The following is a 27,201-nucleotide window of genomic DNA, read 5'->3' on the forward strand; positions in this document are numbered from 1 at the left end:
TGCTCCTGTAGGATTTAATTTCCCTCTTCCTCCCCCCTCTCCTCATCTCTATAAGTGAATAACATTCCTTTCTTTTTCAATAACGTTTTGTTAATGTTCTAATCTTTGTCTCCCTCCAGTCTCTTCCAATTATACTTCCAGTCGTTCCACACCCTTGCTCTAAGTTTCAAACAGCCGTTGAACTTGCCTCAGACTTTCTCAGCGTCTTTGTGTGAAGAGATATAATTACAGCTATCCTTTAATTATTTTAACTAATATTTAAATTGGCCCAAGCACAAGGGAGAAATAAAACCCAGGACTGGGTTCTTTATCACCATGGCAGAGTCTGATCTGAAATGCTTGGATGCCTCAAATCTCCCGCCCTGTTTTTAAACCGCCGGGCGGCCTGTTGCTGCCTCGTTCCAGTGAGAGTGACTGTTGTGGCGGACTGGAAGGCCCTGGAGACAGGACGGGCTGACGGGAGGGAGAGAGGGGACAGAGGAGGTGTGGGGAGGACTTGAAGGGGTGCAAATGAGTGCCATTGCAATGCAGTGAGAGGTGGTGCTAAAATTACCGACTGACACATGGGCTCCAAACTCCCAGGCGGGGTCACAGACGGACATCAGTGAGCAGCGAGGTCTCATTCATGCATCAGGGAGGCCGAGAAGCAGTCATAAACACTCCTAAAACCTCAAACCAACACATTCAGCGGGTTAATTTAATTATTTAAAAGACAGCACTGTAACCATATACAGTAAACTACAAACGACTGATTCTCTGTGAGAGAGCTCTGCGTCAAACAGAAAGCAGGGTCTTTCCACACTCGAGCTCAAGTCGTCTGAACAAACAAACCCAGCTGCCATATTGTGACCCTGGACAGCAGGAATATGGGAACTCTGCTTTGTACACATTGTGTCGAAACTTTATTGCAGCAAATATTGCTTTTGAGCTTGCTCCATGCTGACGTGCTGCTGGGAAAGTTTGGAAAGCCTGAAGAAAAGAGACACTGACAGGTTTTTTGTTTTTCTTTTATTGTAGTTTATGGAGGCCTTCCAAACATGGGTGTGACACCTGAGCAGCTCTTCGGTAACAACATTGACTTGTTTTGATTTATTTATGCTGTCTACACACTGGAACGAAAAGAATGATGTGACCTGAGGGTACAAATCCATCACAGGTGAAAGTCTTTCATTCAGAGTGAAAGTATGAGGTAAGCTTATATTTATTATGATCAAGATCAAAAAGTTATAAAAGAAAAAAGTGTAAACAAAAGGTCTTATGTAGGAAGTTTATAATTCTGCGGTTATGTTAAAGGGAAGAAATCTGTGTTACTTTAAACAACAAAAACATTTTGAAATGAAACTCTGTGGAAGGGGTATGAGCAATGAACATCTTACCTGTTGTACATAACTCTTTACATGATCTTAGTTTGGAGAAATAAAGTTTATTTCTGACCAGATTGACGAGCTAACAGCTAGTCGGAGTGAGGGCAAGACCAAAAAGATCGCTGCTGTCTTAAAACAACTCCATTTAAAAATGTATTTAGTGATTTATCCAAAGGTTATTTTTATAAAACTTTAAGATATTACGATTATTTACATAGGATTCTATGGCTATTTGCAAGTGCTCATAGTGGCTGCTGCAGCTAGCTGTAGCACTACCTGTGCAGCCTTGGACACTTTCTGGCTGAAAAATCCTATTTCTGTCAGAATATTTGTGCAATGTGAAAATGACAGCAGCATAAAGGTTTACAAAATCCAGTTCGCAAGAGCTGCTGGGAAATTTGTGAGGCTAGAAATTTTACAACAGCAGCAATCCATTTATTCCTGCTCAAACTAGCCATTAGCTCATCAGAGATAAACTCTGTTTCTCTAAACTCAGGTCATTGACAGAGCTATCTACGTCAGGTAAGATATTATTTGTTTATAACCTTTCCACAAAGCCCCACTTCAAAATATATGAAATATTGCTTCAAAAAATTACCCAGTGAAAAAACTTTTTTGTATTATTATATTTTGTTTGTCTTTTAAATAATTGCACCCATGGGGTCTTGTGCTACTTTGAATAAATTAAGTTTTGGTGACATTTTTGTAGTTAAAATGATAACTTAACTTCTCTAAAATAAATTCTTCTGTTTTTAATCTCTTTACGGTTTAAAAATATGGCATATAATTAAAACTTACCCAGAAGCAACTCAGCAAGGTAGCACAAAATAAACCCTAAGTCCTCAAATAAAATAATTTTATGGGACTTGAGTAAATTTATTTAATTGCCTGCAACATTGTTGGTTATAGTAATGGAAACAAACAACAGCGTGAGCGATGTGAGATATTCAGGCTTCACCACCCCCCCGCAGCGTTACTGCAGCACCAGGAGGACAACTGCCTGAGCTGTAAATCTGTGTGTGTGTGAGTGTGTGTGTGTGTGTGTGTGTGTGTGTAAAAGTTGGGCTGATTGAGTATTCTGTGAGAGTATTAAATGTGTGATTTATCTGAGGCACAGAAATAAAGATTTTTTTGACAAAACCCCAATTAACATGAAAAAAGGATCTGAGCTAACATTTAAAACTTAACGCTGCGATATCTAACACACACACACAGGGCAGCACCTTATAAACAGCAGCACGCACACACACAACTAACAGTTTGTGACCCAACCTTTGAGAATGTGATAAAGTTGGGTATGGCTGTAAAATTGTGTTACAAGTACACACTATTAACACCACAAATGAGAAGCCTGCAGGTTTATGCACCTGACTAACTGCAGCAGCGCTCTCTCCAGCCCTGCTGCTGGCTTTGATAGCCCTCTAGTGACCGCAGGAATGTACCTGCCAGCCGAGATACACAACCATAATTTTCTGTAATGAGGCTTGTTGCAGTTTGGCTGTTTCCACGGAGCCAACCGGGGAGCTTGATTTTTAGTTTTGGTCTTTAAAGTGAAACCATTCATTGTCCTCTTTCACTCTGCAGCCTTTTTACAACTTTTCACAAGTACCTGTGTTTGTGTGTTTGAGCCAAGGGAGGAGTATAAAATCAGAATAATGAAGCTTTCTTTGTTTATGCTTCAGGGAACCATCTCATTCCTCTGCAGCCTGTAGGCCGAGGTCACACTGAGAGCAGGAATGGGCGCAAATAAAAGAAAAGGGTGAAAAAGAGGGCAAAGAGGACGCGAGTCCTCACAACAACCTAATTGCATCATGTGAAAACTTTCCAAAATAATAATAATATTGGGGGAAAAAAAAGGATTAAATTCAAGCCAGATGAGTATTACTGCTGTGGCCGATGCTGGCAGTAAAGACATTCAACACAGCAGAATTTAATTAACAGTTTTTAAATTTACGGTGTCATGCTCCAGTAAATCTGGGGTCTTTGTCTGGCTGTAATTACTGCCATACAGGTCTGAGGGGCCACAATATAGTCAGAACTCTGAGCGGGGAAATGGGATGGATTGGAAACAGTTCTGTATGACTCCTCACTTCCTTCCCTCTGAGTTCATTCAACTAGTCAACTGGTTTGAGTGACATGCAAGTTGGGAATGAGTCCAAATGACGCAAAATGAGGGGTTCCCACCCACCTTAGTCTGTAAATAATAATTATAGCAGCGCTCGGCAGTAATTGTAATCGCACTGTGTCATCCTGCTGGTGAGCGGTGCCCAATGGGTCACGATAAACTTAATGAGATAACGAGCTGCAGCCAGATTTACTTTGACAAGAGGGCTGGAGAGGCGTCAGGAGCAGAAATAATTTGGCAAACATGATGGCAGTGACAGGCGGTGCTTAAATGAGACATAAATCTTGAGGAAAAGTTTGAAATTTTTATTTGGTAATTATGGAAATAACATTATTAGAAGTTGAGAAAGGTGATAATTTACTGCATGTGCTTGTAAAAGCAGCCATGCATTGGATTCAAGGATTTAATGGTTCCAGTGTACAAGCATTAAAGCGCTGTTCTGTTAAAAATCTTTGTGGTTCAGCTGTGAAATAAAACATGTAAGTTATACAACAAAACATGCAGCTTACTTGAGAATAGTGTGCTACAGACAGAACTCACAAAAAAAAAATTGTGAGGAAAAAAACTGGAGATTATTGGGGTTTTGGTGAAACATGAAAAAAAAACCCTCTGCTCTCTTTGGAGCTTTATGTTTCCGGCAGATTTCACAGTAGAAACGTCCTTCAAAGTTTAAACGAACCACAGAAAGCTGAACTTTACATGATCTTTTGTTTTTACACAACTGTACTTTAGATTTAACCTTTTTTAAAGACTTTTCCATCAAATGTTCAAGTGGCATTTGACGATGTCACACGCTGACTTTTAAACTGTCTAAAATCTTTTGCAAACATATTGTTAGCATTGCAACTCATAAATTATGCATCAAAATTTTGAGATTTTTCTCTTTTTTCACTCGTTGTGTCACTCACTGCTGTAGAACTTAGTTTTCTTGCAATTACCCTCAGAAAGCAGAGAGAGCACAGCCAATTCCCACAAACATTACTTCTATTTTAGCTTAAAAAGTTCTCTTCAAAACTGGAATTAAAGGGACTTTTTCTCTTGTCACATCTACAGAAAACACTGTAGAAACATAAAAATTCACATGTCACTATCAGAGTCTATAGTATCTCTCTTTCATTACCTTGTCAATGAGGGAGTGACAAACACAACTGTGTGGTTACCATGGTGACCACAATCTTTAAACCTTTCATACAGTTCATGCACCCAAATGTAGGAATTATTTCTTAGCTTAGATCAATACAAAGCAGAGTTGGACTTTTTGGCGGCGGCGGCACCCTTTAAAAATCAGAAATTTTCTACTTATATTTTATTATTTGAGTAATTTTCTTTCACCAAATGATGTTCTGCTTTAAAAGATGCAGTCTCATGACACATACTGAAAAAAAAGCTGAAAGGGTTTTGAAAACAAGCATCATTACAATAAAAAGCAAGACTCCCATCATGTTCCGGGGCAGAATCTTTAAATGGGGAGGATATCGATTCACTTCTCCTGTGAGGAGAAGCCTCGTAAAGGTGAATCACATACGAGCATTGCTTCCAGGTTTTTAAAATTTTAATGAAATTCACAAATCTTCAAATATTACCCTGCAATCTGCAGCATACTGTTTGAATCTCCACACATCATCTGCTTACAAGAACCCGTCCTGACCTCACCAGGAATTGTTCAATATTTAAACTTTGACTGCAGAGGAAACTACAGAGCCTATAAAACTTATAAAACATATAAAACTCCTTGGATGTTTTATGCTTTATTGCTGTTATAAATCAATTAGGGTCAATGTAACTGGGCCTTCTTTACAAAAAAAATCTTTAATGTAAGAATAAAATCTAATTTGACTTTGACATTTAAGTAATACCAATTAAATAAAATTATGAAATGCAAGTGATTGAGTATTACTCTGCAGAAATTTGATGTCATTTTGACATTTAAAGTTTGTTTTTCTTTGTAAAGGCCAATTTATACTGACCATGACTGATTTATGACATCCAAGGCAGTAAATATTTGTCATACACTTTAATTGGCAGAATGAGGAAAAAACCCTGCAGATGTGTTCCTTTGTGAATAAGTCCTATTTATTTAGTAAAACAAAAACATTTTAAATCTTTTGCCTTTCACTGCACATTAATAGTTTGTTACACTATAAGATGTTTGTCTAATTTTAAAACAACTATAGATTTTTATACTATAAACAGATTAATATAAATAACTTGTAAGCATTAAACACAGTAGTTCCCTGTTCACTAAGTTTAAATTTAAGAGCTTTGAACTTTTAGTTTTATATTGTTGCATCTTAATCCAGTTATTTTTCTTCTTTCACTCCAATGATTTGATCAGAATAAGATACTAATTTACAAAAATAATACCTGCTTACAGTTGAAAGAAGCATTAGAAACACGAAAAATATTCAGAGCACTTCTTGGTATTTTGAGAACTTCACAAATTAAACCTTGAACTAATGATGGAGACAATAATACGCAGATTAAATGTTTCTGAAAAATATTTAAAACATCTGAATACAATATTTTCAGCTCAAGTTCAACCAGTTAAAACTATAAAATACTATTATTTTACTAATGGAGAAAAAAACATTCTAACAGTACTCTAGCATGATAATCACAAGGGGCAATTTGCTTTTTTTCAAATTTTTATTTTCAGTATTTTATGCATTAAAATCCTATTTTTAATCGAGATAAAGTACTGGCCAGAGGCAGAGTACACCAGGGGCAGGTGCAACCCCCTCTGTGACCTTCAACACAACAAGTTGGAGAAAATGGGTACATAATAATCCTAGAACGCTGTGGAATAGTTTCACCGCAACTGTGGAAATCATTTACATTAAACTAATCATTGACGTGTAATTAAAGTCACTCTGCTGCCAAAAAAATACTGGGTGAGAGTACGAACCTGTCCACAGATCGGATGACTTGATTTTGTGGTTGAGTTTATTTTATACCATTTTAAACTCTGCTTTCAGTATCCTCCTTTGGGAAATTTAATACCGATGTAATCTGTGGAGGATTTAATTAGATCGGAGAGAAGCACAGCTTATTGTTCACATCAGTAAGTCTGACTTTAATAATTATTTATCCAATGAACCCATAAAAACAAGTAATTAAAAGACAACTTTGGTGATTTAGCATGTTTTACATCTTCATCTATACTCCTCACAAAGCAGAGGGTTTCTGCTCCTCAAACATTTTGGAGAAACAATTAAAGACAGGCTTAACCGTGTGATTTTTAAACGAACAAGACGTGATGTGTGGGTGAACACACACAGAGACACCAGTGGGGTTTCGATGGTTTTCTTTCTTTAATTGCAGAAAGCAGTCGAGTCATCAGAAGGCGTACTAGGAACGAAAAGAGGAATGCAGAAAACAGCCTGAACACACCTCAAGCCTTTCCACCCACACTGCACTCTCCAGATGAGTCTCGTATTTCCAGAAGAAAAAAAAACAACAAATACAAATAAGAGTCTGTTGTTTCTAACAGCATGGTAGTGTTAAGTATTTGCTTTCAGTGTACTCATAGTACAAACGAGTGTATTGTGGTGCATTACACGGTAACACAACACTGTGCTGAAGAGGAGTTACAGCACACTTACAATAACACAGCACTCGGTTTCCAGCAGCCACCACACAACAGAACAAAAAACAGCAGAAATGTTGTTTTATATCATTTCTGAAGCATGAGAAAGTCTTGATATTTATAGTCGTGGACTAAATCGAATCTGTGGCGGTTAGCTTCTCTTTCTGAGAGACCTGGGGACGAGTCAGTAATTTAGTCAAATTATTCCGTCGCTTCCTTCAAAGGCTGCAAACTGAAAGAAACGGGTCGATTTACACACAAAAAGAAAATAAAAAGAAAGGAAACCTCTTTAAATCCTGTTTTAATACACATATTTAAGCTGTGAATAATATTTAAAGATCAGCAACCTTCAGGACTCCTGACAGTAACTTCTACAGCTCAATAAGTACCAGAAGATTTGATATTTCGAACCTCAGCTTTATTTGAGATTCAAGAAAGTCGATTTAGTTACCGATCATATCTAAAGTTAGTCTGCTCTTTAGCGTTTAATAAAATAAGTCTAGCTGTTCCTAGTCTTTGTGCTAAACTTTACACATCCTGAAAAGAAAGCAGCAACGACTGTTTTAAAGGATGTCAAAATACACGTTGAACTGTTTTTTCGCGCAGTCTCTGTTCAATCAAATCCTCTGTGCTTCCAGTAGCATACAAATATGTCCTACAAGTGCATAAAATACCTGCGCTAAATACTGAAAACTCCTATCAAACCTCTGAGTTCAGCTGAAGTAGTTAAAACACTACAAGTTTAATTCCAGAAATAGCCTCGTTCAGTGCGACGTTCGACACCTTTTTTCCTCCTCCTATCGCAAAGTATTTTAAAATTTCAACCAAACGCAGTTTTGTTCTCATACACGGTACCATCTAAACCCAAACCAAGTTCAAATGAATCATTCCTGACAGAACTGTAATACATCAACTACGAAACGGTTTGAAATGTTGGGTGTAGATTTATGATGGGACGTCTCCAAAATCCCTTTCTACACCCACAAACCAAACGTTCTGGTCTATAAAGAAGATTTAAAAGTTTTTAAATCTTCTAAGCTTCTCTTGGAGCCAAAAGCTTCTCCAGTGAATGATATCATCAGCAGTGTATCTGATTGGTTTTATTATCTCCTCTGAACTTTGGCATTTCAGCTATGAGGTCACTTTCTAATGAAAAGATTGAAAACCAGTTGGTTGATCATTACAGGCTCAGGGAAATCACTTTATTCATTTATCTCTAATAGCTACATGCAAAAAACAAAAACAACTAAACCAAATCCTTTCGTAGAAGCAAGATTAAAGATGGAGCTTTGGGGATGAACAAGCAGAGCAGAGGCACAGCATGGAATGCATAAATATGCTCTGTATGTTGTCAGGAGAAGGGTGGAAAACGGGGGAATGAATGAGAACATTGCAGAGACACGAGGAAACCTGAGAAGGAACGCAGCTTCAGGAAAACCGGGGAATGAAAGGTGCACTGAAGCAGACAGGAAAGAGAAATGGTTCATTAATTCTGCTTCCATCTTATTTTACGCACACTCGTTTTCCCGGAGCACATTGTACATGTTGACAGAGAAGCCAGATGGCTTCTCATCTCCCGGTCTTTGATGTCCAAACCCCTCATCTTCGTCGTCTCCATCCTCGTCGTCATCTGCATCCCGGTCTCTCTCTTCCTCTGGCTCGCTGCTGGACTCTCCGTCCTCCTCATCCTCCCTCTCGTCGGTTCCTTCCTCCTCGGTTGCTCTTCCTTGAAGAGCCATAATCTCTGGCAAGTCCGGGTGATTTTCCCAGTGCTCTGTGGACCATAAATAATCCTCAAAATAAATTATCCGCCAGACATTTGAACTCTTTAAACGCATTTAAAGTGAGGAGTGACTTGAGGACAAGTGGAGGAGCCCCTCTTACCTCTCAGACAGCTGTAGCCAGGTGGTCTGAGGCAGAGGCACAATCTGCCATCAATTGCCAACCTCAGTAGACTATTTGCTGCGCGGTAAACATCATTGCGAGCTGCTTTTGCTGTTTTATAGCCTCTTCTCTCTGCCCAAGCTGAAGAACACAAAGACACAATGAGTATTTTAATAAGAGCAACCAGGAACAGTAGCAACTTGTAACATTAGTCATGAATAAAGGATTGTCTGTTTGTTTATTGTCTTAATGTCATTTATTGCCACAACAAGATTAACTGCAATAATAAACTGTTACAAACTAATGAGAAAAGTCTCTGTGGGGAAATGTTATTATACTTTATTCCTCCTCTGTAACACAGAACTATAGGATTTCATTTAAAAAGAAAAGCAGAGGGCGTCATAACAGCAGTTACTCCAATTATCAACACTGACTTCTGTCATCACTGTTATTTTATGTCAGTGTTACAGTGTTAATTTTACTTCAACGCTGAAGTAAAATTATAAAAATGAATTGAGATATAAGTTTATTGTTCCAACCATTTAAAATATTACGATGATATTTAGTTTATTTACTGGAGCACCTATTTACATTTGAAACCATTCACCAGATATAAAAAAAAAAACAGCACACAGCTATTTCAGACTGTCTGAGAAGGCCTTAAATATGTTCTCACCTTCACACACGTCCCAGGCAGTCCAGCGGGGCTCTTTAGAGCCCTGTTGTTCTTGCTGTGGTTCCCTCTCAAGCAAACTGGGGTGTTTGAGTTTCAGTACAGAGAGGAATGGAGTCCTCTCACACAAATAACCTACTGATGTGTACGGCTCTTGCAGCTGGGACACCGGGTAAATCCCTGCCAGAATCTTTAGGGAATAAAAAATATGAAAAACTTCTAATAATAACAAACAAAACATCACTAGCAATAGCTTTTCAAAGAAATTAAACTCTATAAAAGATTCATCTATTCCTCTTTCCAGATATTTAATAACTAAGGTTATAACCTGGCATGTAATCTCAAAGTCACATTTGCGTTCCAGTCCATAATCCTACCTGCAGCTGCTTGTTGACACGCGAGGGGAAGACCAGTCCAGGGCAGTCGCAGAGTTTAACTGTCGGGGTGAGGTAGTAGGTCTGGAAGTATTTGGTGTGGCCTGGAGTACGAGACACACTCACAACCTTCCTCCCAACAAGGCTGTTGATAACGGATGATTTACCAACATTTGGAAAACCTGGAAAAAAAAAAAAGTAAGCATGATTAAATATTACCAATGTTTGCCAGAATTCTAAAATAAATCTTCCGAGTTTTTTTATACAGGAAGAAGGCAAGAACGCATTCGGAAACTTCCCAATAAAACTCACCTATGCAGCCCAATGTAAGAATCCCATCTTTATAGAGCTCCTGTGTTGGGTTACTCATTTCCAGAGCACTATCGCTTTGATGTTCCACCAGCACAGATTCAGCTCCTTCATCTGATTGCTCTCCACCTAGTCGCTCTGCAACAGCATCTCTCTGAATCTTCTGCTCCCAGCTGGTCAGGTCGACTGAGATGCAAAAAAGATAAAAGAAACAAATCTGTGTAAGACTTCAGGGATCAGATCAAAAGGTGAAGCAGATCATTAATCAGCAGTAAATGCCCAAGTTAGGGTAATAAAAATGAGAAGCACGTGAACTCATTCTCCCACCTCTCCCTGTTGTGATCTCCTGGCAGGCTTTAAAGATTTCGATAAGCCCTCCAGCTTGACTCCAATCAGCCTTCCTCCTCATCCTCCTCTTCTGGAGCACTGCCCCAAAGACAAATTAATAGTTATAAAAACTTTTTAAATAGAACGGGATAAATACACAGCCGATCAACATTAGATTCGTGTTGAAAATCGTTTCTGTGACATTTAGTCACAGTAACTCCTGCGTATCCTCACCTGTGTTGTAGGACTGACCGGGATGGGAGGTAAAACATACGATTTGCAGGTGGGGGAACTGGGAGGTCAGGTAGTGTTTCCAGGCGATCACCAGAGGGGGAGGACACAGGTCAACTTTGTTCAACACCAGGATGACTTGCTTATGTAGCTCTCCTGTGATGTAATGGTACAGATCTGGAGGACACTGCAGCACCTGGGTGGTTGTAAGAAGACATGCTGAAAATAAATGAACTGTCCATCAAATTCATCACTTCATTATGTCATTCTTATTATTATTAGGAACAAAATGAGCTGCCATTTTTTACTTTTAAAAGTGTGTCAAAGCTAAAAAAAAAAGGTTTGTTACTGTGGGTTTAAAATATGACAAACTATTTCTGCAACATAAATGTACAACATAGGATAAAAAAGACATTAATGATATAAAATAAAAATAAAATTCACAGTTGAAGTGCATATTGGGAGGATCTTACTTATTCTTATCAAAAAGAGACCAAGTCTATTAACAAGAACCAAATCTACCAGTAAGTTAGGCACTTGTGAAACTATTTGACCCCTAAAAGAGCTCATAGATTAAAACGTCACCATTTGTTTCTTAATTAATGTTATCACCGAATGCATCAATACATCAGTTTGTTTTGTTCTTCTGTTTTGATGTTCTTTAAACAGAAATGTGGTTTTTTTTATGATGTTTTGCAGAAATGTCAACGAGAAATACTTAAACTTGGGACTATTAACAATATAAACCTTCTGATAGCTACAATAATTAAAGTTATAGCTACACAATACATTTTATAAAAATACTTCTGATGTTGAGAGTTTTGCTTTTTGTCTAGAGAGACTCTCCAAACTTAAATATTTTGTGTTTTTAAATGCAAGCATAAATTGTTTTGTTCTCTTTTTTCCCCCCTAGGTGGACAAAAGGATAAACATTTGAAAAACTGCCAGGTAAGTAAAGCAAAATCACTTTCAGTATTAAATTATTCTTGACTGTGTCTCCACCTCCTGGCTGAATTCAGTACGACGTCCACCTACCGGGTGCCTGAGGTCAACAATGAGGAGGATGACGTCTGACATCTCCAAAACTCTCCACAGCTGTCTCCATGTCTAACATAAAGAGAGAAGAAGGAAAAAACTGAGTAATTTTAACGATAAACAGTAATATATGAGACTTTAAAATTTCTGTTTTTAATCAGCAGTAAAGTTCAAAATGAAAGAACTGTTTTAAAGTTACTATGACCAAAAATATTAAAATAAATATTAGATTTAATGACGGTTTAACGTAGAGATTCAGAGTTAGAAAAAAACACGATGCCTGTTAGACTTTGTGTGGCAGCTAAATACGGGCTGGTCTGATGTCTCGATGTTAATGATTACCTTGAACAAAAATACCACGTCTCATGATACAAAAACTAAAATTTCAAACATTAAAAAATGTACATTGCATAAGTTATTTACTTTTATTTAAAACAAAAATACAATTACTAACCACTGTTGCTGAAATACCCCTTAGTGCTACAATAAATGAATATATTATATATTTGTTTATGATAATAAACACACATGGACAGTAAGTGAACACAAATGAGTTGATAGTTAATATGTTTGAAATCATCATCAGCGATTTATCTACTTGTAACCCTGATTTGAAATCTGTCAGATATTGACATTTTGATAATAAAGTTGGAAAACTTAATTTAATCTAATCACAAGAACACTAGAGCTGCAATGGGCGTTTTTAAAAGATAAAATGCTGTTATAGTTATTAAGTAAACACGCTGTGATTCATCTGTGTGTTTTCTGTCGTCGGTTTTATCATCTCTACATTAGTGAAAGTCGTTTATTAAACCACCAACTGTTGATGCCCTGTTTCTGCAGCGTGTGACCCCTAAGCTCACCCTCTGCTTTAACAACAGATCATGTGCAGATTTTTTGCTGATAACAAGCCTGCATATCATGGCTCTTTCAGATTGTGATGTTGTCTAACTTCATGAAAATAAAAAGGAATTTCTCTTTTGTATTTTGTGGTCCCATTCTCTGACTGCCTACAAGACGAAAGCAAGTCTCCTGGCTAATGATCACTTTACAGGTGAACTCATTAATGCGCAACATTACCTCATGCTGTTATCTGATATTGAGAGACTCGACAAAATTCTTGAATACCGATTTTGCACCAAAACAAAAAGATACCAGACATTTTACTGAAGCTACTGAATTTAAAAATGTTCTATAAATAAAAACTGTACTTACAGCTCTGAATAAAATAAAAAGGAACATTAATTAGGAATGCCAAAGTTCTTCTAAGACGTGATACGTAATATTAATGACTTCACTGATCTGTTAAAGAGAAGGCAGGTCAAATTAAAGTCAATGTTCATATAAGCCTCACAGCTGTGCTGTTTATGAATATGCTAGAAGGTTGTTGAAAATAAAGATTTTCTACATGTTTAACTCTTCATGAAATACCAGTGGGGAAAAAGTGGCAGGACCCCAAATTTGGACAGTGATGTAATTTATATAATGCTGGAATAAGATCATATACCAAAAGAACCTCACATGTGTGCCTACGTGTAAAAATATAATTTACTATTTGTGAGATTTCTGGGGGATATCAAAGAAAAATAAAAGCTTTCAAACTTGAGGCTTGGCATTTTCCTTAGACGAAATCTTTAGCTGCGTGCCATGGCAGCTAAGTTACCTCCAGATTGTGCTCAAAGTGGCTGAGGGAGCCAAGTGGGTTTCTGGAGTGCAAGTCTTCCAGGTAGTCTCGGTACGACTTCTCCTCTTTCCTCAGCAGGCTCTCTCGTGTCATATCATAAGTCCAAGATGGCCGTCGTGGGAAGCCAAGACCTGGAGGCGAATAATCAAAACTCAGCATGTCAAGCAGTGACCCACAGTTTTAGTAACTCTGTACATCTGTTAGGCTCAGTGCGAGACCGTCACACAGAGAAAGTATTAAAAGCCCATCTAACCTTTCTCTGTTGGGTAGATTTCATTGATGCTGACTTCAAGTTCCTTATCTGAGACTGGCTGCAGCACCGTCTCCATGGCCAGCTTCTTCCTCCTCTCTACCTCCTCCTTACTTTCTTTCTCAAAGTGAAGTCGAAACCTGAAAAAAGTCAAATAAAGTTTAAACAGCAGCTGCATTAAATTTAAACAACTTGCAAATGTGCATGGTGACAGGCAGGTTTATAGGCAGAACGCTGTCACTGCAAATAGACAAAAACAAGATCTAGGCCATGTCCAAAACAACAAATATATAAATAAACAGCCTCGAAAAGCTGCTCTTTTCAATTCTTTTTTGTTTAGATATGAAACTAAAATTAAGCAACATCAAGTAGCAACCTTTGACTTCTTAAAAAAGCTCTTTATGAGCTATTTCAGCCACAGGACTTTCAAACCCTAAACCTTATAAATAACCTAACTGGGAAAAAAAACTTCTACACTTAACACAGCAAATTTGTTGTTTTACAAAAATGTATTCTTTAAAAGGTCATTTTATTACTTTTGGATGTTTTCTTTCAGTGTATATATAGCATTTAGTTTATGTACAGGCAAATAAAGTACGAAAGCCAAACCCAAGGAAATCCCACTTTTTAATTAATTTTACCAAATGTGTAACGAACATGCAAAACTTCTGCCTTGTGGGTAGTTTAGCACAAAAATGAGAAGCTGCCTCACAACTGAGACATTTTTTTTTTTTTTACAAATTAGCAGAACAATCAGAGCATTTAGGACATTTTTAGGAGAACTAAAAGTATTTCAAACAATAAGAAGCGGTTCTGCAGCAGTGTACACAGTGAGACCCCTAAAATATAAATGTGAGGAATATACAAGCTTCTAAATTCCTGAATTAAATAGTGGTGATTATGCTGACAACATACCTGTTCGGGTCATATCTGCTTTCTCTGCCGAAGGGCTGCTGATTTATCCTTTTAACGTCAGTGGTCTCACTATCTGAGGTGTCTGACTGACGCTCTCCTCCTCGCTCGACACTTGCATTGCGGCTGCTCGGACCGGAACCGGTGTCACCTGGCAGATATAGACAGGATGACATACAAGAGTGCACATCTTGAATCACTTTAAATCAACTAATAACTCATTTTATGTAGCCTCTGAATTCATTATTTATACAACAAGAAAAACATCTTGGAGATTGAATACAACTAAGTAGGTTGTAGATGTCCCTACAAATAATAACATGAAGCTGATGAGGGAATTCAGAATGAATCACAAAACTGTGGATATATGTCACAAGCCCTTACCATAATCAATGATCATAAAGTGTCAAAATAAATTCACATTTAACCTATATCTTGACGTATAAATTAATTTATTGGAATTCTTTCAGTGAAGCTCAAAGTAATTTTGCTATTGATTTCAAGCAGAGAGGGCACCAGATTGATTTAAAATGTCAATATCTCAGGGGCAGATAGCAGGAATAAGTCCTTTGAGTAACAAAGTTAATTCAGTTTATGTTTCTTTCCAGATTTTCATCATTTTTCATGATTGAAAGATAAAGATACACTGAATTTTCTTCTAAGCTTAAGCCAACCCCTGCACTGATGAATGTATTAACCACAATACCTCTTTGGATGAACGAAAAGTAGTAACACAGTTGTGACAACACGCTTTGCAACCATAAGTAATCTTTTGTTTCACATTTTCATTCATTTTAAGGCGTGTGGCCATTGCTTGTTTGGGTGTTTACACTAAACACATGGACCAGGCCATAGAAGGAAAACTGACATTTGTCTCACTTGTTTAAGTAGATTCAAATGGACTTACCAAGGATATTAGTTAATGGCAAAACGCCAATTAGTTTGAGGAAAATTAAGACTTTTTTTAAAATCAAATATAAGGGCAGGTGAAACGTTTACCTAAACACGTGTGGAAATCAAGCATCTAGGTGTGATCCTATGGGAGGGGCATTTGAAGTTTTTCAGCTACCAGACAATTAATGTTTACAAAACTAATAATAGCAACCTAACTCCACGGTCTCTGCTAATGCTGCTGTCCGTGCCTAATGTCAGCAAGGGCAGTGAATGCATTATTTACCGCTTGAGACGCAAACGGCTTAACTTAAACGTGCAAGTTTGACGGCTAAATACGTCTGATGCGAACTATTTGACACAAACAAGAGGGTTTTCTCCTGCAAGTTAACGCGAACAGTGCGGCGTGCTGTCAAAAATACTACAGCACTGCTAAGCATCTACGCGGAGAAAGCAGTTTGCTGCCACACTGAATTTAGCCGCGGAGCTAAGTGCTAACGTTAGCATGCTAACACTAATGGAAAAATTGAGTTACCTCTCTTTCGCTCCCGTTTGACTTGTAGTTGCTTCTTCTTCTGTTTGTTGCTAAATGGCTTTTTCCGGGGCATATTGGAAAAGATTATAAAATAAAATAACGCTAATACATATATTTAAATTGCTATTCGCAGTATCACTACCTAAAGCCTCTAACACAGCTCTCTAATTGGCGTTATTTACATGGATGAAGTTTCTGGACTCCTACACTTTTTTAGTGACGCCATATCCACTGCAGACTGCGGAGAATCGTGGACGAAACCAAATGTTCAAATACTCAAGCTCACTAACATCATACATTAGGGGGTGGATTTTGTTTCATTATTGAAATTGTTCTTTTAACAAATAAACAATGATAATATCCTGCGCATAATTATTTAAAAGTAAATTTTAAGGTTTTAGGAAAACTAAAGATACCCCCCCACACACACGAACTACAATGGTACAGTCTACTTTTGTAAACACCACACAAATGTGCACATTCCATCAGACGTACCCAGCAGTGGCATAATGTGTTATTAACAAGATTAGCCACACATATGAGGCACAGTAACTGTGTTTATTCTGGAATATTAAATATGATTAAAAATAAAAACAGAAAAATATGCACAAAAAGCAGATTGTATCAGGCAATAACCAGATGGTCGGGCATTGGGATGCGCCTCCAAATAGCTACTGAAACACCCAAGAAAATTATTATTTTACCATTAAAGTAAAACAAAAAAATATTTTAGAAGCTTTATTGTATTATAAGCATAAAGAACTGCACAAACTTCAGATGTGTCAATATTTCTGTATGTAATGCAAACAGTATTAATGTGGAAGTATAATAGCAAATGGACATTTTGATAACATTATTTTTTAGACATACACAAAAAGCAGTACACTGCATTACATATGAAGTGGCTCACACCCCTGAAAAGGTCATGTAAAGGGCCACAAATAAGTCTAAATTCTTTCTGTGAATTACCACGTCCTTTACACATACAATCATATTTTATAAACTGGTAGTATATAATTTTATATACTTGAATGTTATTTTTCTTCTTTCCTGAAAAGAAAACAACCATTATATCCCTTTTAAGGTTAAAAGTATCAAAAGCATGTAAGTTAAACCACAGCAGAAGCATTAACACTGATGACAAAACTGGAAGTTTGTATGAAAGTATAAAAAATTACTGTTACAGAGAACTGCCAATTTTAATCAACAGAAAAACACCAGAGATTGCTATCATCAAAATTGCATTTGTACGGAAGAGCAGAAGGTGGTAACAATAAAAAAAAAGAACTGTCTCTCAGACGCTTCCTTTCATAAAACCATCACTGTGATGGACCGAAAAGTACTTTATTGTAGCCTTTACATGCAGTCTCTACTCAGACAGAACAGCTAAGCAAAAAGAAAACAAATCAAACATGGTAGAAAGAAAAATAAACTAAAAAAAAGAAAAACATTTCTTCAGTAAACTGAGCAGCATATGATTTGTCCTGTCTGCCTTAAATCATCATTCAGGCACAGTCATGTGATCCAAAGTTTCTCTATATATTTAGTATTGCTTTAAATCTTGACTCTCCATCCTCCATTTATCTTGATTTGATTTAATTTCCCCATATTACTCCCTTTTTTCATCACCTCTAAGAGTTGAGGTGCTCCACTTGAATTGTGGATGCAGACACAGTGATACACAGGTCTTTGTGGGAAGTAATGTCAGCCACGCTAACGGGTTTGTACTCGATGTCACCGGCGGACACCGTCTTATAATGGTGCAGGTCAAACGGACAAGGCATGGTTTCTGTCTGTAGGTAGCTGCTCTGACTCTGTCCCTGCTGGCCTCCCCTCGTTGCTCCGCTCCCAGCTCGGCTGGATCCTCCATCTGCACTCTCTACCCGGTTCTGAGCCTGGCCCTGGGCCTGGCTTTGGTGTGGCTGTGGCGGTTGTGATGCCACAAGTGCAGGTGCAGTCAACTGGTCTGGGTTGTGTTTCTCCATGTGTTTCACCAGATACGTCTCCTGAGATGAGGGGAGGATAGGTAGAGGGGAAACAGTGGATACATGACTACACGGTGTAAAGTAGCTGCCAGGCGTCTGATGCCAGTGCGGCGATTCATAGTGTTTCATGTAGAAATGCTCTTCAGAAATGGACATTTGTCTTACTGAGGTATAAGAGCGGCTGCAAAGACCACACGAGTAGATCTTGGCGTGTTTTACTGTGTGTGTGGACATGTGCACCTCCAGGCTCGCTGCATCTATGTATCCTTTATTGCAGTTGGGGCACTTGTAGGGTTTGTCTTTGTTGTGTTGACGACGGTGGGACTGAGAGACAAACCATTTTTGGAGTAACAAAACAAAACAACAAAGGTTTAAAAAGTGACACAGGACATTAAAATACTATATGAAACAGTAAGAACACATAAAATACATGAAAAATAATATTTTTTCACCTGTAAATTTGAGAGTTGTGTGAAGGATTTCTCACATCCTGGTTGGGTGCACCTGTATGGCCGATCTCCGGTGTGAATTCTGGTTTAAAAAGAAAACACAAACGCACACACACATGTACAGACGTAGACTCCTATGACTTTCACAGAGCTCTAACCTGACCGAAGAAAAGCACAGACAATTAAGAAACCTAAGACCCACGTCGGACTCACCTGCTATGCTGCTGAAGGTGACTAAGCTGTCTGAAGCACTTGTCGCAGTACGCGCAGGTGTAGGGTTTCACTCCGGTGTGGATGCGAATATGTTGAGCCAAATAGCTTGAGTTGGCAAATGATTTCGTACAATGAGGGCACTTGTGAGGCTTCGACTCTGTGTGGTTCCTGATGAGGGCAGAAAAGAGGGAGAAAGACAAATGAAAAACAACCGTGAGACAACAGAGGAAATGAAAAATGAACAGATTTCCTTCATCCATCCAAAACTTTTACAAACAAAACATACAAGAAAAACAGCTCAATCAAATAGAAATGCAAAATTTGTATCATTTATAATTTGATGACATCAGGAATTGAACAAAATGAACAAAATGTTCCCCTTGTCCACTTGAATCAGCCAAACTACATGTTTGATATTTAAACATTTAAATTTGCAATTAAGTGTGTAAAGTAATTTTCTGTTCCTTTTTTCTAAAGGGCTGTGTCTTTCTGTTAGTGGTAATAAAACATATGATGATGATTTGAAAAAACCTAAAACTTTTAAACATGAAAATAGTGCAGATATGTTATGTTTAAAGCATAAGACAAGTGGTGCAAGATGACATTTAAAGTAAGTCAGCTGCATCAAACAGTGAAACTTTGGCATCTATTTGTTTTAAGTTAATAAAGATGACAAAAAGGTTAAAAATGGATTCATGATGATCTTGTCATCAGTTTTTATTTCAAGGAATGCCTTTCTTAGTATAGCAAGGCAATGAGAAATGTCTTCTGTATGTTTTACAATAACAATAAAGAAGTGGAGAACAGCTGTAACTATAATTTATTCTGATGCAATTTTCTCATGATCATTAGCTCATTATTCTATTATGGAGATTACCAAGTTTAATATATCTTTTCATCTCAAGAAAACAAGCTTGTTTTCTAGAAATACTTGGATAATATACAAAAACGTTTTTTTTGCAAATTGAGTGGCTAAATATGGCTGTTTTAAGTCTTATAATTTGATTATTTTATATCTTGTGACTGTTGTTGTTTTTTTTCCGCAGCACTTTGATCCTTGCGTTTCATAAGTAAAGCTGGTATGGGATGGTTAACCTGTTAGTTAACTCCTTATCTTGAGATAATGTCATGACAAGAAATTTCTAAGCATGTCGTTTTTCAACTTTTGTTCAATTTGTCTCCAGAGCAAAAGAGTTTCAGATGATAAACTAGTCACCGCTGAACATATTTGGTGCATGACAAAATACAAAATACTTTTCTGTTCAGATACAGTAATTTGTCTTCTCAATTCCCAAATCTTGACAAAATATTTGTTCGTTTAGAAGCAACAGTGTTCTGTCTGAACACTTAAATATGTGTCTGACTTAAAAAGTGTTTTAAAATAAGAAAAACAATTTCACAAGTTTTGTTTTACGTTTTTCAACTAAATGTTTAAATCCTGTGCAAATCATTGTAGTTTGACTAATTCTGCATTTTACAGTAACCCTTCTTTGAAAACATATAACAAGTTTCACAAAAGCATCAACTCAGATCAGCATGCTACCGAAGTTGCATAAAACAAAAGCAAAGCATTGCAGCAAAGAGCTTTCTATCTCACATTACTGTTCGATGAAGAAAAAAAAATCATGTAATGTGTTAATGAAAGGGGAATAAAAAGTCAACCAATGATATGATTTTAGGTGTATATAAAAATGTGAATGTATGTTTATGAATAAAGCGGTGCAAGAAAAAAAACAAGAGATGTAGAGAACAAAAAAACAAGTAAAAGCATGTGAAGGAAACTTAGGATGCAAACAGAATGCAGGGTTGCAAGAAGCACAAACACAACAAATGACAAACAAAAAGGAAAAGATTCTAACTGAATTAGCGTAACACAAGTCCAGACATTTTAATGTTTGATTATATAAATTATGAAAAATCTTTTTTTATGAGCAGAGCTACAGAATGAAAGGTCTAATCTAAATTCTAATTTTTTTTTTCTGAAAAGGTCACTGGATGGAATATGCAGCATGTAATATGCATCAGCACACCACTCAGCTGTCTTCCCCCAGAGGAGGAGGAAGACAAGAGTCTGGGCTCCTAAAGTGGACTTGGTATGGCAGGTTAAGAGGACAGGGGCTGATAACACAGGAAGGAAGGGGGGTGGGGTGGGTCTGCAGTACCGTGAGTGCTGCTGTAAGTGACTGAGCTGCCTGAAAGATTTCTGGCAGTAGGAGCAGGTGTAAGGCTTGGCCCCGCTGTGGATGCGGATGTGCTGGGCCAGGTAGCTCGAGTTGGCGAATGACTTGGCGCAGTGAGGACACTTGTGAGGTTTGGCCTCTGTGTGCGACTTGGAGTGGATCTGCATGTCAGACTTACTGAAGAAGGTCGCCGCGCACATCCGGCACCTACAGGCGGAGAGACACAGAAATGGGAGGGCAGGATGGAGGAACCAAGAACCAAGAAGGAGACACATATATAAGAAGGGGAAAAATAATAGAATATAGGATGGGGGGAGGGTTGGGACAGGGGAATAAAAGAGGAAAGATAATGGAGCAATGAGTGAGAAAATTATGGGACAAAAAAAAAATGGATTAAAAATGTTTGAGACACCCAGACAAGACAGAAAAATGAAGAGGGGTAATTTTAGTGAAAAAGGAACCATGTGCAGATAGCATTAAAAGTGGAAGAAGATGCTAGATAAAAACCGAAGGATATCAGAGGACCGGCTCGTGTCCAGAATTTGCAGAAGCAGAGCGTCTACGAAGCAGTGATGTATTTGTTTTCTCAAATACATTAACAATCAAGCCTCAGCTCTACAACAGCCACAACATGCAGAGAGGGATGTTCAAGAGTGTAACTGAGTGTCTGTGTGAGCAGTGCTTATTTCATCTCTAAAAGTTGAACATCTATGCAGGCGCAGCAAGGATGCACAGCAGGTGAAACCATACCTGTAAGTCTTAGTGGTATCTTTTGAGCCACGGTCATCATCTTCATTTGATAGCTCGTATGGTTCTCCTGTGTGGTGCTGAAAGGATGTAACCTATTTAAAAGACAAAAAAGAAGGTTATAATCAGTTTAATGCATCAAACTTCCCTTTGTCCTTCTATAGTGACCCACACCTGGCCACCAGAAGTCAGCTGTGTCAGTATTAGTGTGTCGTTTCCTGGTCCACCCACAGGATTGAGCCGAGACAGCGCCGACTTCTTTCTTCCTCGTTTGGAGGGCGTCTGCATCACAACCACATGGGACGTACCGTCGCCTTGTTTTTTGTCTAGAACAAGAACAAACATTGCAGATGAAAAAATAACCTTCTTGAAGTGAGCATCAATTGATGTTGTTAAGATTCAAATCATCTAATCACTACGCTGGTGTGGAGTCTCAGTCAGCCAAGATGTGGCAAATCTTAAAAGGTTAAAATAAATGCAACTGGACTTTTATTCTGTAGCTGAAGATGTTTCACTTCCTTTTTCAATTCAAAACTGGAGTGTGTGGAGTTCCAAGCTTTAAACTGCATGAGATGCTCCCTTGATGCAAGCTATAATTTTTGTGCAGAATAATTTGATTATTTTCAAGATTCGACTGAGGTATGATGTCACTTTAAAACTCATACGCATTCCTTTAAGGAATATCAGGCCCTTAAAGTTGTTGCGTTTGAAAAACAGAGAGACTAAAGGTAGTATCTCACTGAGCTGCAGCTGTTGGGGAAACTAGTTGGTGACTCAAAACTGCAGGAAAATATGGTTTTCTGTTTCCATTGCATTAAACTCTGAATGTTTGTGGCCAAGTAACCCATGAGCCATGTGGCCACACTTTGAGTGATGAGCTCTTGATACCTGTTTTCATGTGAAGGGCTTGCAAAACTATATTCTAGACCGTCCACATTACTTTGTTGCCCACCTTCAAACACACATTACTTGTCTCAATCTGCTTTGCAATCACAGTGACAGCTGCCTCCACGTTTATGATTTAATTCACTTTTTGGAAATGAAAAGAGGCAGATTTGGACCAGTCTTTTTCAATAATTATTACTGATCTATTATGAGCACTTTGGAGACGCTTGTGGCAAATTTCAGATGGGTTGAAGACATGAAAACTTTGTGGCTATTTCAAGAGAAAAGTTGTTGACAGCTGCAAATGTTTTGAACCTGTTCAAAACTCAGGGCTGCGTGCCTCTGCAGCTCACACAAGGAAGTTGAGAACCACCACAAAAGTTACAAGACATTCTGGAGACATTCAGAAGACTGATGAATATCATCTGCCCACTACTCACAGCCCAGTGAGACACCACCTTAACTAGTCCCTTCAGTTACAATTGCTAATAATGTATTATATTACATATGCGTTAACCTGGAGAATGGAGCGCTGAAACAATCATGGTTGTCGCTGGAGGACCAGAGACGAATGACTGCGAGGAGGTGGGAGAGACCAGCGTTCCCTGAGGAGTCGTAATGACCAAACCAGCTGCACGGAAAGAAAGAAGAATGGAATGAATTATTCTAATATGAGCAGTGTCCAATTACATTTTAAAGATTTATCATTAAATGCATATTTTATATTGTACGGTGAGCATGGAAGTGTTCAACAGAATTACAAACAGTTTGGTATCATGACAAAAACCCCTGTGGCTGTAACATGAACTCAGACATACAGATGCTCACTTTGGCCCCAAGCTGTCCTGTTAGCAACATTTGTTCTTGTCGATTTAATCATTTAACGCCCTGCTGTTTATGAGCCGGAGGTAAACTTTGCTGCTGTTCTGAAACCATTATCAGCTGTTATGGCCGCAAAAACTGAGAAAGACTCCCCTAAAGGCTTCTCTGAGCAGAGACGGGCATACCTGCTGTCATGATGCCTGTGGAGGGGACAGGCAACACCGTGATGTTCTGGGTGCTGTGAGGAGCGTGGAAGTGCGCCGCACTACCAGCCAGACCGCCTCCATCTGTCTTTGCCCCAGGAGTGGGGATGGTGAGGAGAGTTGTTTGGTAGTGGGGAGCCGAGGAAGGAGGGAACGAAGCATTCTTCTCCTGCTGCTCTTTCACTTTGTTCAGGAACATGGCATTCTCAATCTGCTGGGGACAGGAGATGTTTTCATCCCACATCACAGATCCGTGTGATCTGCTGTGCTGCTATGAATAATTTTGTGGACGTTTTAAACAATCACAGCTCATGCCTTGATGGTTAAATAATCCAATCCTACCTGTCCTGGCACAGCTTGGACGGGAGACCAGAAATACGAGGAATTAAAATGAGAGTCTTCCATTATTTCTGCAAAGACACAACAACAGGAAGGCACAAGGTTTACAGAGCTGGTAAATCAGATAAAGAAGCAATAAAACCAAACTTGAAAAACCTAAACCTTCCAGGAACCCCGCTCTTCTTTCCACATTAAAGCAGTGAAGATCAGAGACGTGTGCTGGTGATGGGATCTCTGATGGGTTCTGGGTGAAAGGGTTAGGATGGGAGCCAAACACGGTCTGTCATCCCTTGACTTGATTCAGTTCGTCTTATTTATTTTACAGCCTCGCAATATTCCAAACTAATTCAAATCTTTCCTTTCCTGTCTGCTGGCTGTGATAAGTGTAAGCCTCCAGCCTGATGCGTATTATTAGCACAGCAGCATATAGAACAGGAAACTAATCCCTGACAGCCTTTGTGGTATTGGGTAGCTGGTCATATCACAACATGTATTAGAAGGAAATCAGTTTCCTCCTTCTCCAGCTTTAGATGGCATGTTTTATTTGTCCGACTCATCACAGATTTGGACCTGTTTTTAAAAAAAAAAAAAAAAAAAAAAAAAACATGCACCGCACAGATTTCTTAAGATCTTGATGATCTGTCAACCTGGAAAATAACCACAACAGACCGTACTGTGCTTTTCTTCAATCTGCTAAGATTTCAGATACATATGTGCACGTTTTCTGCAAGCAGAAAGTGCGCACGAGCACTACAAGTGCTCATCTGTTCATTTTCGTTCCGCTGTGCTGACACAAGGAAACACAGTGAGAAATAACTTTGTGATCTTGATGTAGATAACCGAATATTATAATCACAGTATTTTCATATTAACAGTCGCGTCCTCTCCAGAGCTAACAACACGATCGAGGCCTGTTCACACGCAGTCCTCGTCTGTTCAACCTGCTACCTTCTCGCTGACTCCACCGATCTATTAAATCCAGTTCTTTTCTAATTTAGTAATGCTCCTCAACACAAATCAGACTCCCTACCATCTTAGGAAGCAATTCTTGATTTGATTTTGATTGAGTTTGTGTGTACCAAGTGTCTATGCAATGTTTTTATTGATTGCCTCTCTCCCGATTTCCATGAGTTATGTGTACATTGACAATAAAGGCATTTTAGTCAATAATTTGTATTGAGGTTGGGTTGCTCCTACACGTTACTTTAAATTATAAATCCTAAACGATTCAGGAAAATGTAGCCTATTGACTGACTGCAACATGTGCGAACATGTCCACTTTCAGGTAAATTGCGTTTGAGTGATGATGCTAGAAATCCAAGCAGCAAAGCTGACTGATCAGTCTGTGCTCACAGTTAGTTAGCCTGTTAGCCACTTCATCAATCCATCCTTCAGCCAAACATTGGGATTTTTACCTAAAATCCACTAGAAAATTAAAACATTTTTAACATAACTGAGCAAGATGTCGAGAGGATATAATAAAAATTTGAAATTAAGGCTTGCTTTTGATAAAACTTAATAAAAGTTAAAGTCAATTAAAGTGTTTGCCTTTATTAGAAAACTTTCAGGAAGTGACAGTTAAACGTTGAACAAAACGGCCTAATTATTATGTCCACATTGATAATTTATCGGGATGCAAGTAGATTTCTTATTTCAAAGTGGAATACCTTTTAATTTCCCTCAAAAAACACACAGAAAGGACTCCGCCTTGCATAGTTCAGTTTAAATCTTAACAAATTAGTTTTTTCCCCCCCTGTTCACAAGAGTTTGACTTTTACCTTTGTCCTAATATGTAAAACTACTGATAAATAGTTTAATATAGTTTTGTAATTTCATAGTGCAACATACTATATGTATTATATGTAGTATTTGTATAACAAATGAGTCGTGTTGTTTCTGTAAGTAAACAAACGCTTGTGGTAAATGGCATCTGGTCACAAATTTTCAGTCTAAGGACACATGGATTATATTGTGCAGATTTTGTTTATGATTTTTTTTAGTCCAGTTTGCATTACTTAGTAATGAGTACTGTTAGCAAATGAACCACACCAGGACTTTAAAACTAAAGCAAAATGCAGTTTAGTCTAAAGCAAAATGCAGTTTAGTCTAACTAACTAGTCTAACTAGTCTAATTTACTGCTTGCATATTTTGTTTTCTTCTGCAGAAAAGTCCTGCCAATAAAGATAATAAACGACTTGCAGCTCGGTGAACATGGGGGGATTGGGCCTCTTGGTGCTGTAAGCAATGAAGCAGCCCTCACACAACCTACAGGCTAAATAAAAAAATAAAATAAAAAGATAGATGATTTATAAAGGTAATATAACAAGCATATTGAGGCAGGTTTGTTCTTACAGTATACAAACAAAAAAACAGTTCTACTTGTTCTATGGTGTATATATTATGAATGTTTCTATGAGGGGAATTCTCAAACTTACAATATAATATAGTTTAATTGCCTTAAAATGCTAAATAGATACTAAAGTGGGGTTCAGATCAGATCCACTGCAATAAGGGACTCAGAGCTTTCAAAATGACCCAGAAAAGACCCAACTTTTATAAAGTGCTGCTTATCAGATTTAAGTTACGTTTAAAATATGTCGCAGCTCAACAGCAGGACTCCATTTCGGCCCCAAACATGTTGTAGTTAATCAGGCCTGCAGTGGTGATTAACCAGGCTGTGTGAGGCTGTGGTGCCCTCCTGCCTGACGGGAAAAAATAACAAGCCAAGAAAAAAAAAAAGCAATGAAAAAAAAAAACCTGAAGCTTTAAAAAAAAAAAAAAAAAAAAAAAAAAAAAAAAATTTGATCAACTTTTTAAAAAAAAAAAAAAAAAAAAAAAAAAAAAAAAAGCCAACAGACCATCCTCAGAACAGACTTCCGGCTGTGGGGACGGTTGGAGAGGCGGCAGCTGAGTCGTACATTAAATTACGGGCGACGCCGCGGAGAATCGTCGTGTTTACCGGTACCGACGGTTCCGTCCTCTTCTCCGGAGCTCCACACGGCCAGAATGGTCCGGATCCGGGGCCCAACTCCGTTAAAATTCCTGTAAATCGGCGAAGTCCCCCCTCCCCCTCTTTCGCTTACTCTTTTTTTTTTTATTTTTTTTTTCCCTTCGCTTAGCCAGTAGCCTCGTCTGAGCTTCACTTCCTCCCGATAAGGTCGTCAGACAAAAGGAGCGTGTGCGTTGACGTCACTTCC

The 27,201-nt window shown here is 38.2% G+C and overlaps 2 protein-coding genes across 12 annotated transcripts; both read right to left on the bottom strand.

Annotated features, from left to right (window-relative positions):
• Positions 1 to 8,248: 8,248 nt before the first annotated feature.
• gnl1 (guanine nucleotide binding protein-like 1) lies at positions 8,249 to 16,383 on the bottom strand. The gene is made up of 12 exons (XM_017415389.3): positions 16,181 to 16,383; positions 14,758 to 14,905; positions 13,846 to 13,982; positions 13,572 to 13,723; positions 11,909 to 11,980; positions 10,877 to 11,069; positions 10,643 to 10,741; positions 10,319 to 10,501; positions 10,010 to 10,188; positions 9,636 to 9,822; positions 8,960 to 9,100; positions 8,249 to 8,849 (listed from the first exon to the last, which is right to left on the bottom strand). Exons 1-12 carry the CDS (start codon positions 16,251 to 16,253, stop codon positions 8,584 to 8,586), a joined length of 1,830 nt encoding a protein of 609 aa, XP_017270878.1. The 5' UTR covers positions 16,254 to 16,383; the 3' UTR covers positions 8,249 to 8,583.
• Positions 16,384 to 16,903: 520 nt separating this feature from the next.
• znf384b (zinc finger protein 384 b) lies at positions 16,904 to 27,152 on the bottom strand. 11 transcript variants are annotated; one of them, XM_017415400.3, is made up of 11 exons: positions 26,863 to 27,150; positions 24,007 to 24,074; positions 23,647 to 23,878; positions 23,157 to 23,270; positions 21,986 to 22,080; positions 21,758 to 21,849; positions 20,990 to 21,214; positions 18,828 to 18,995; positions 18,618 to 18,696; positions 18,331 to 18,489; positions 16,904 to 18,186 (listed from the first exon to the last, which is right to left on the bottom strand). In XM_017415400.3, exons 2-11 carry the CDS (start codon positions 24,067 to 24,069, stop codon positions 17,812 to 17,814), a joined length of 1,602 nt encoding a protein of 533 aa, XP_017270889.1. In that variant the 5' UTR covers positions 24,070 to 24,074; positions 26,863 to 27,150; the 3' UTR covers positions 16,904 to 17,811. The 11 variants fall into 11 exon arrangements, with proteins under 11 accessions (XP_017270889.1, XP_037836446.1, XP_037836447.1 ...); XM_037980518.1 differs by having other exon boundaries at positions 21,929 to 22,080; positions 26,964 to 27,149; XM_037980519.1 differs by having other exon boundaries at positions 21,929 to 22,080; positions 26,923 to 27,149.
• Between the last annotated feature and the right edge of the window lie 49 nt (positions 27,153 to 27,201).

This window comes from Kryptolebias marmoratus, linkage group LG16 (assembly GCF_001649575.2).
Source record: "Kryptolebias marmoratus isolate JLee-2015 linkage group LG16, ASM164957v2, whole genome shotgun sequence".
Taxonomy (NCBI): domain Eukaryota; kingdom Metazoa; phylum Chordata; class Actinopteri; order Cyprinodontiformes; family Rivulidae; genus Kryptolebias; species Kryptolebias marmoratus.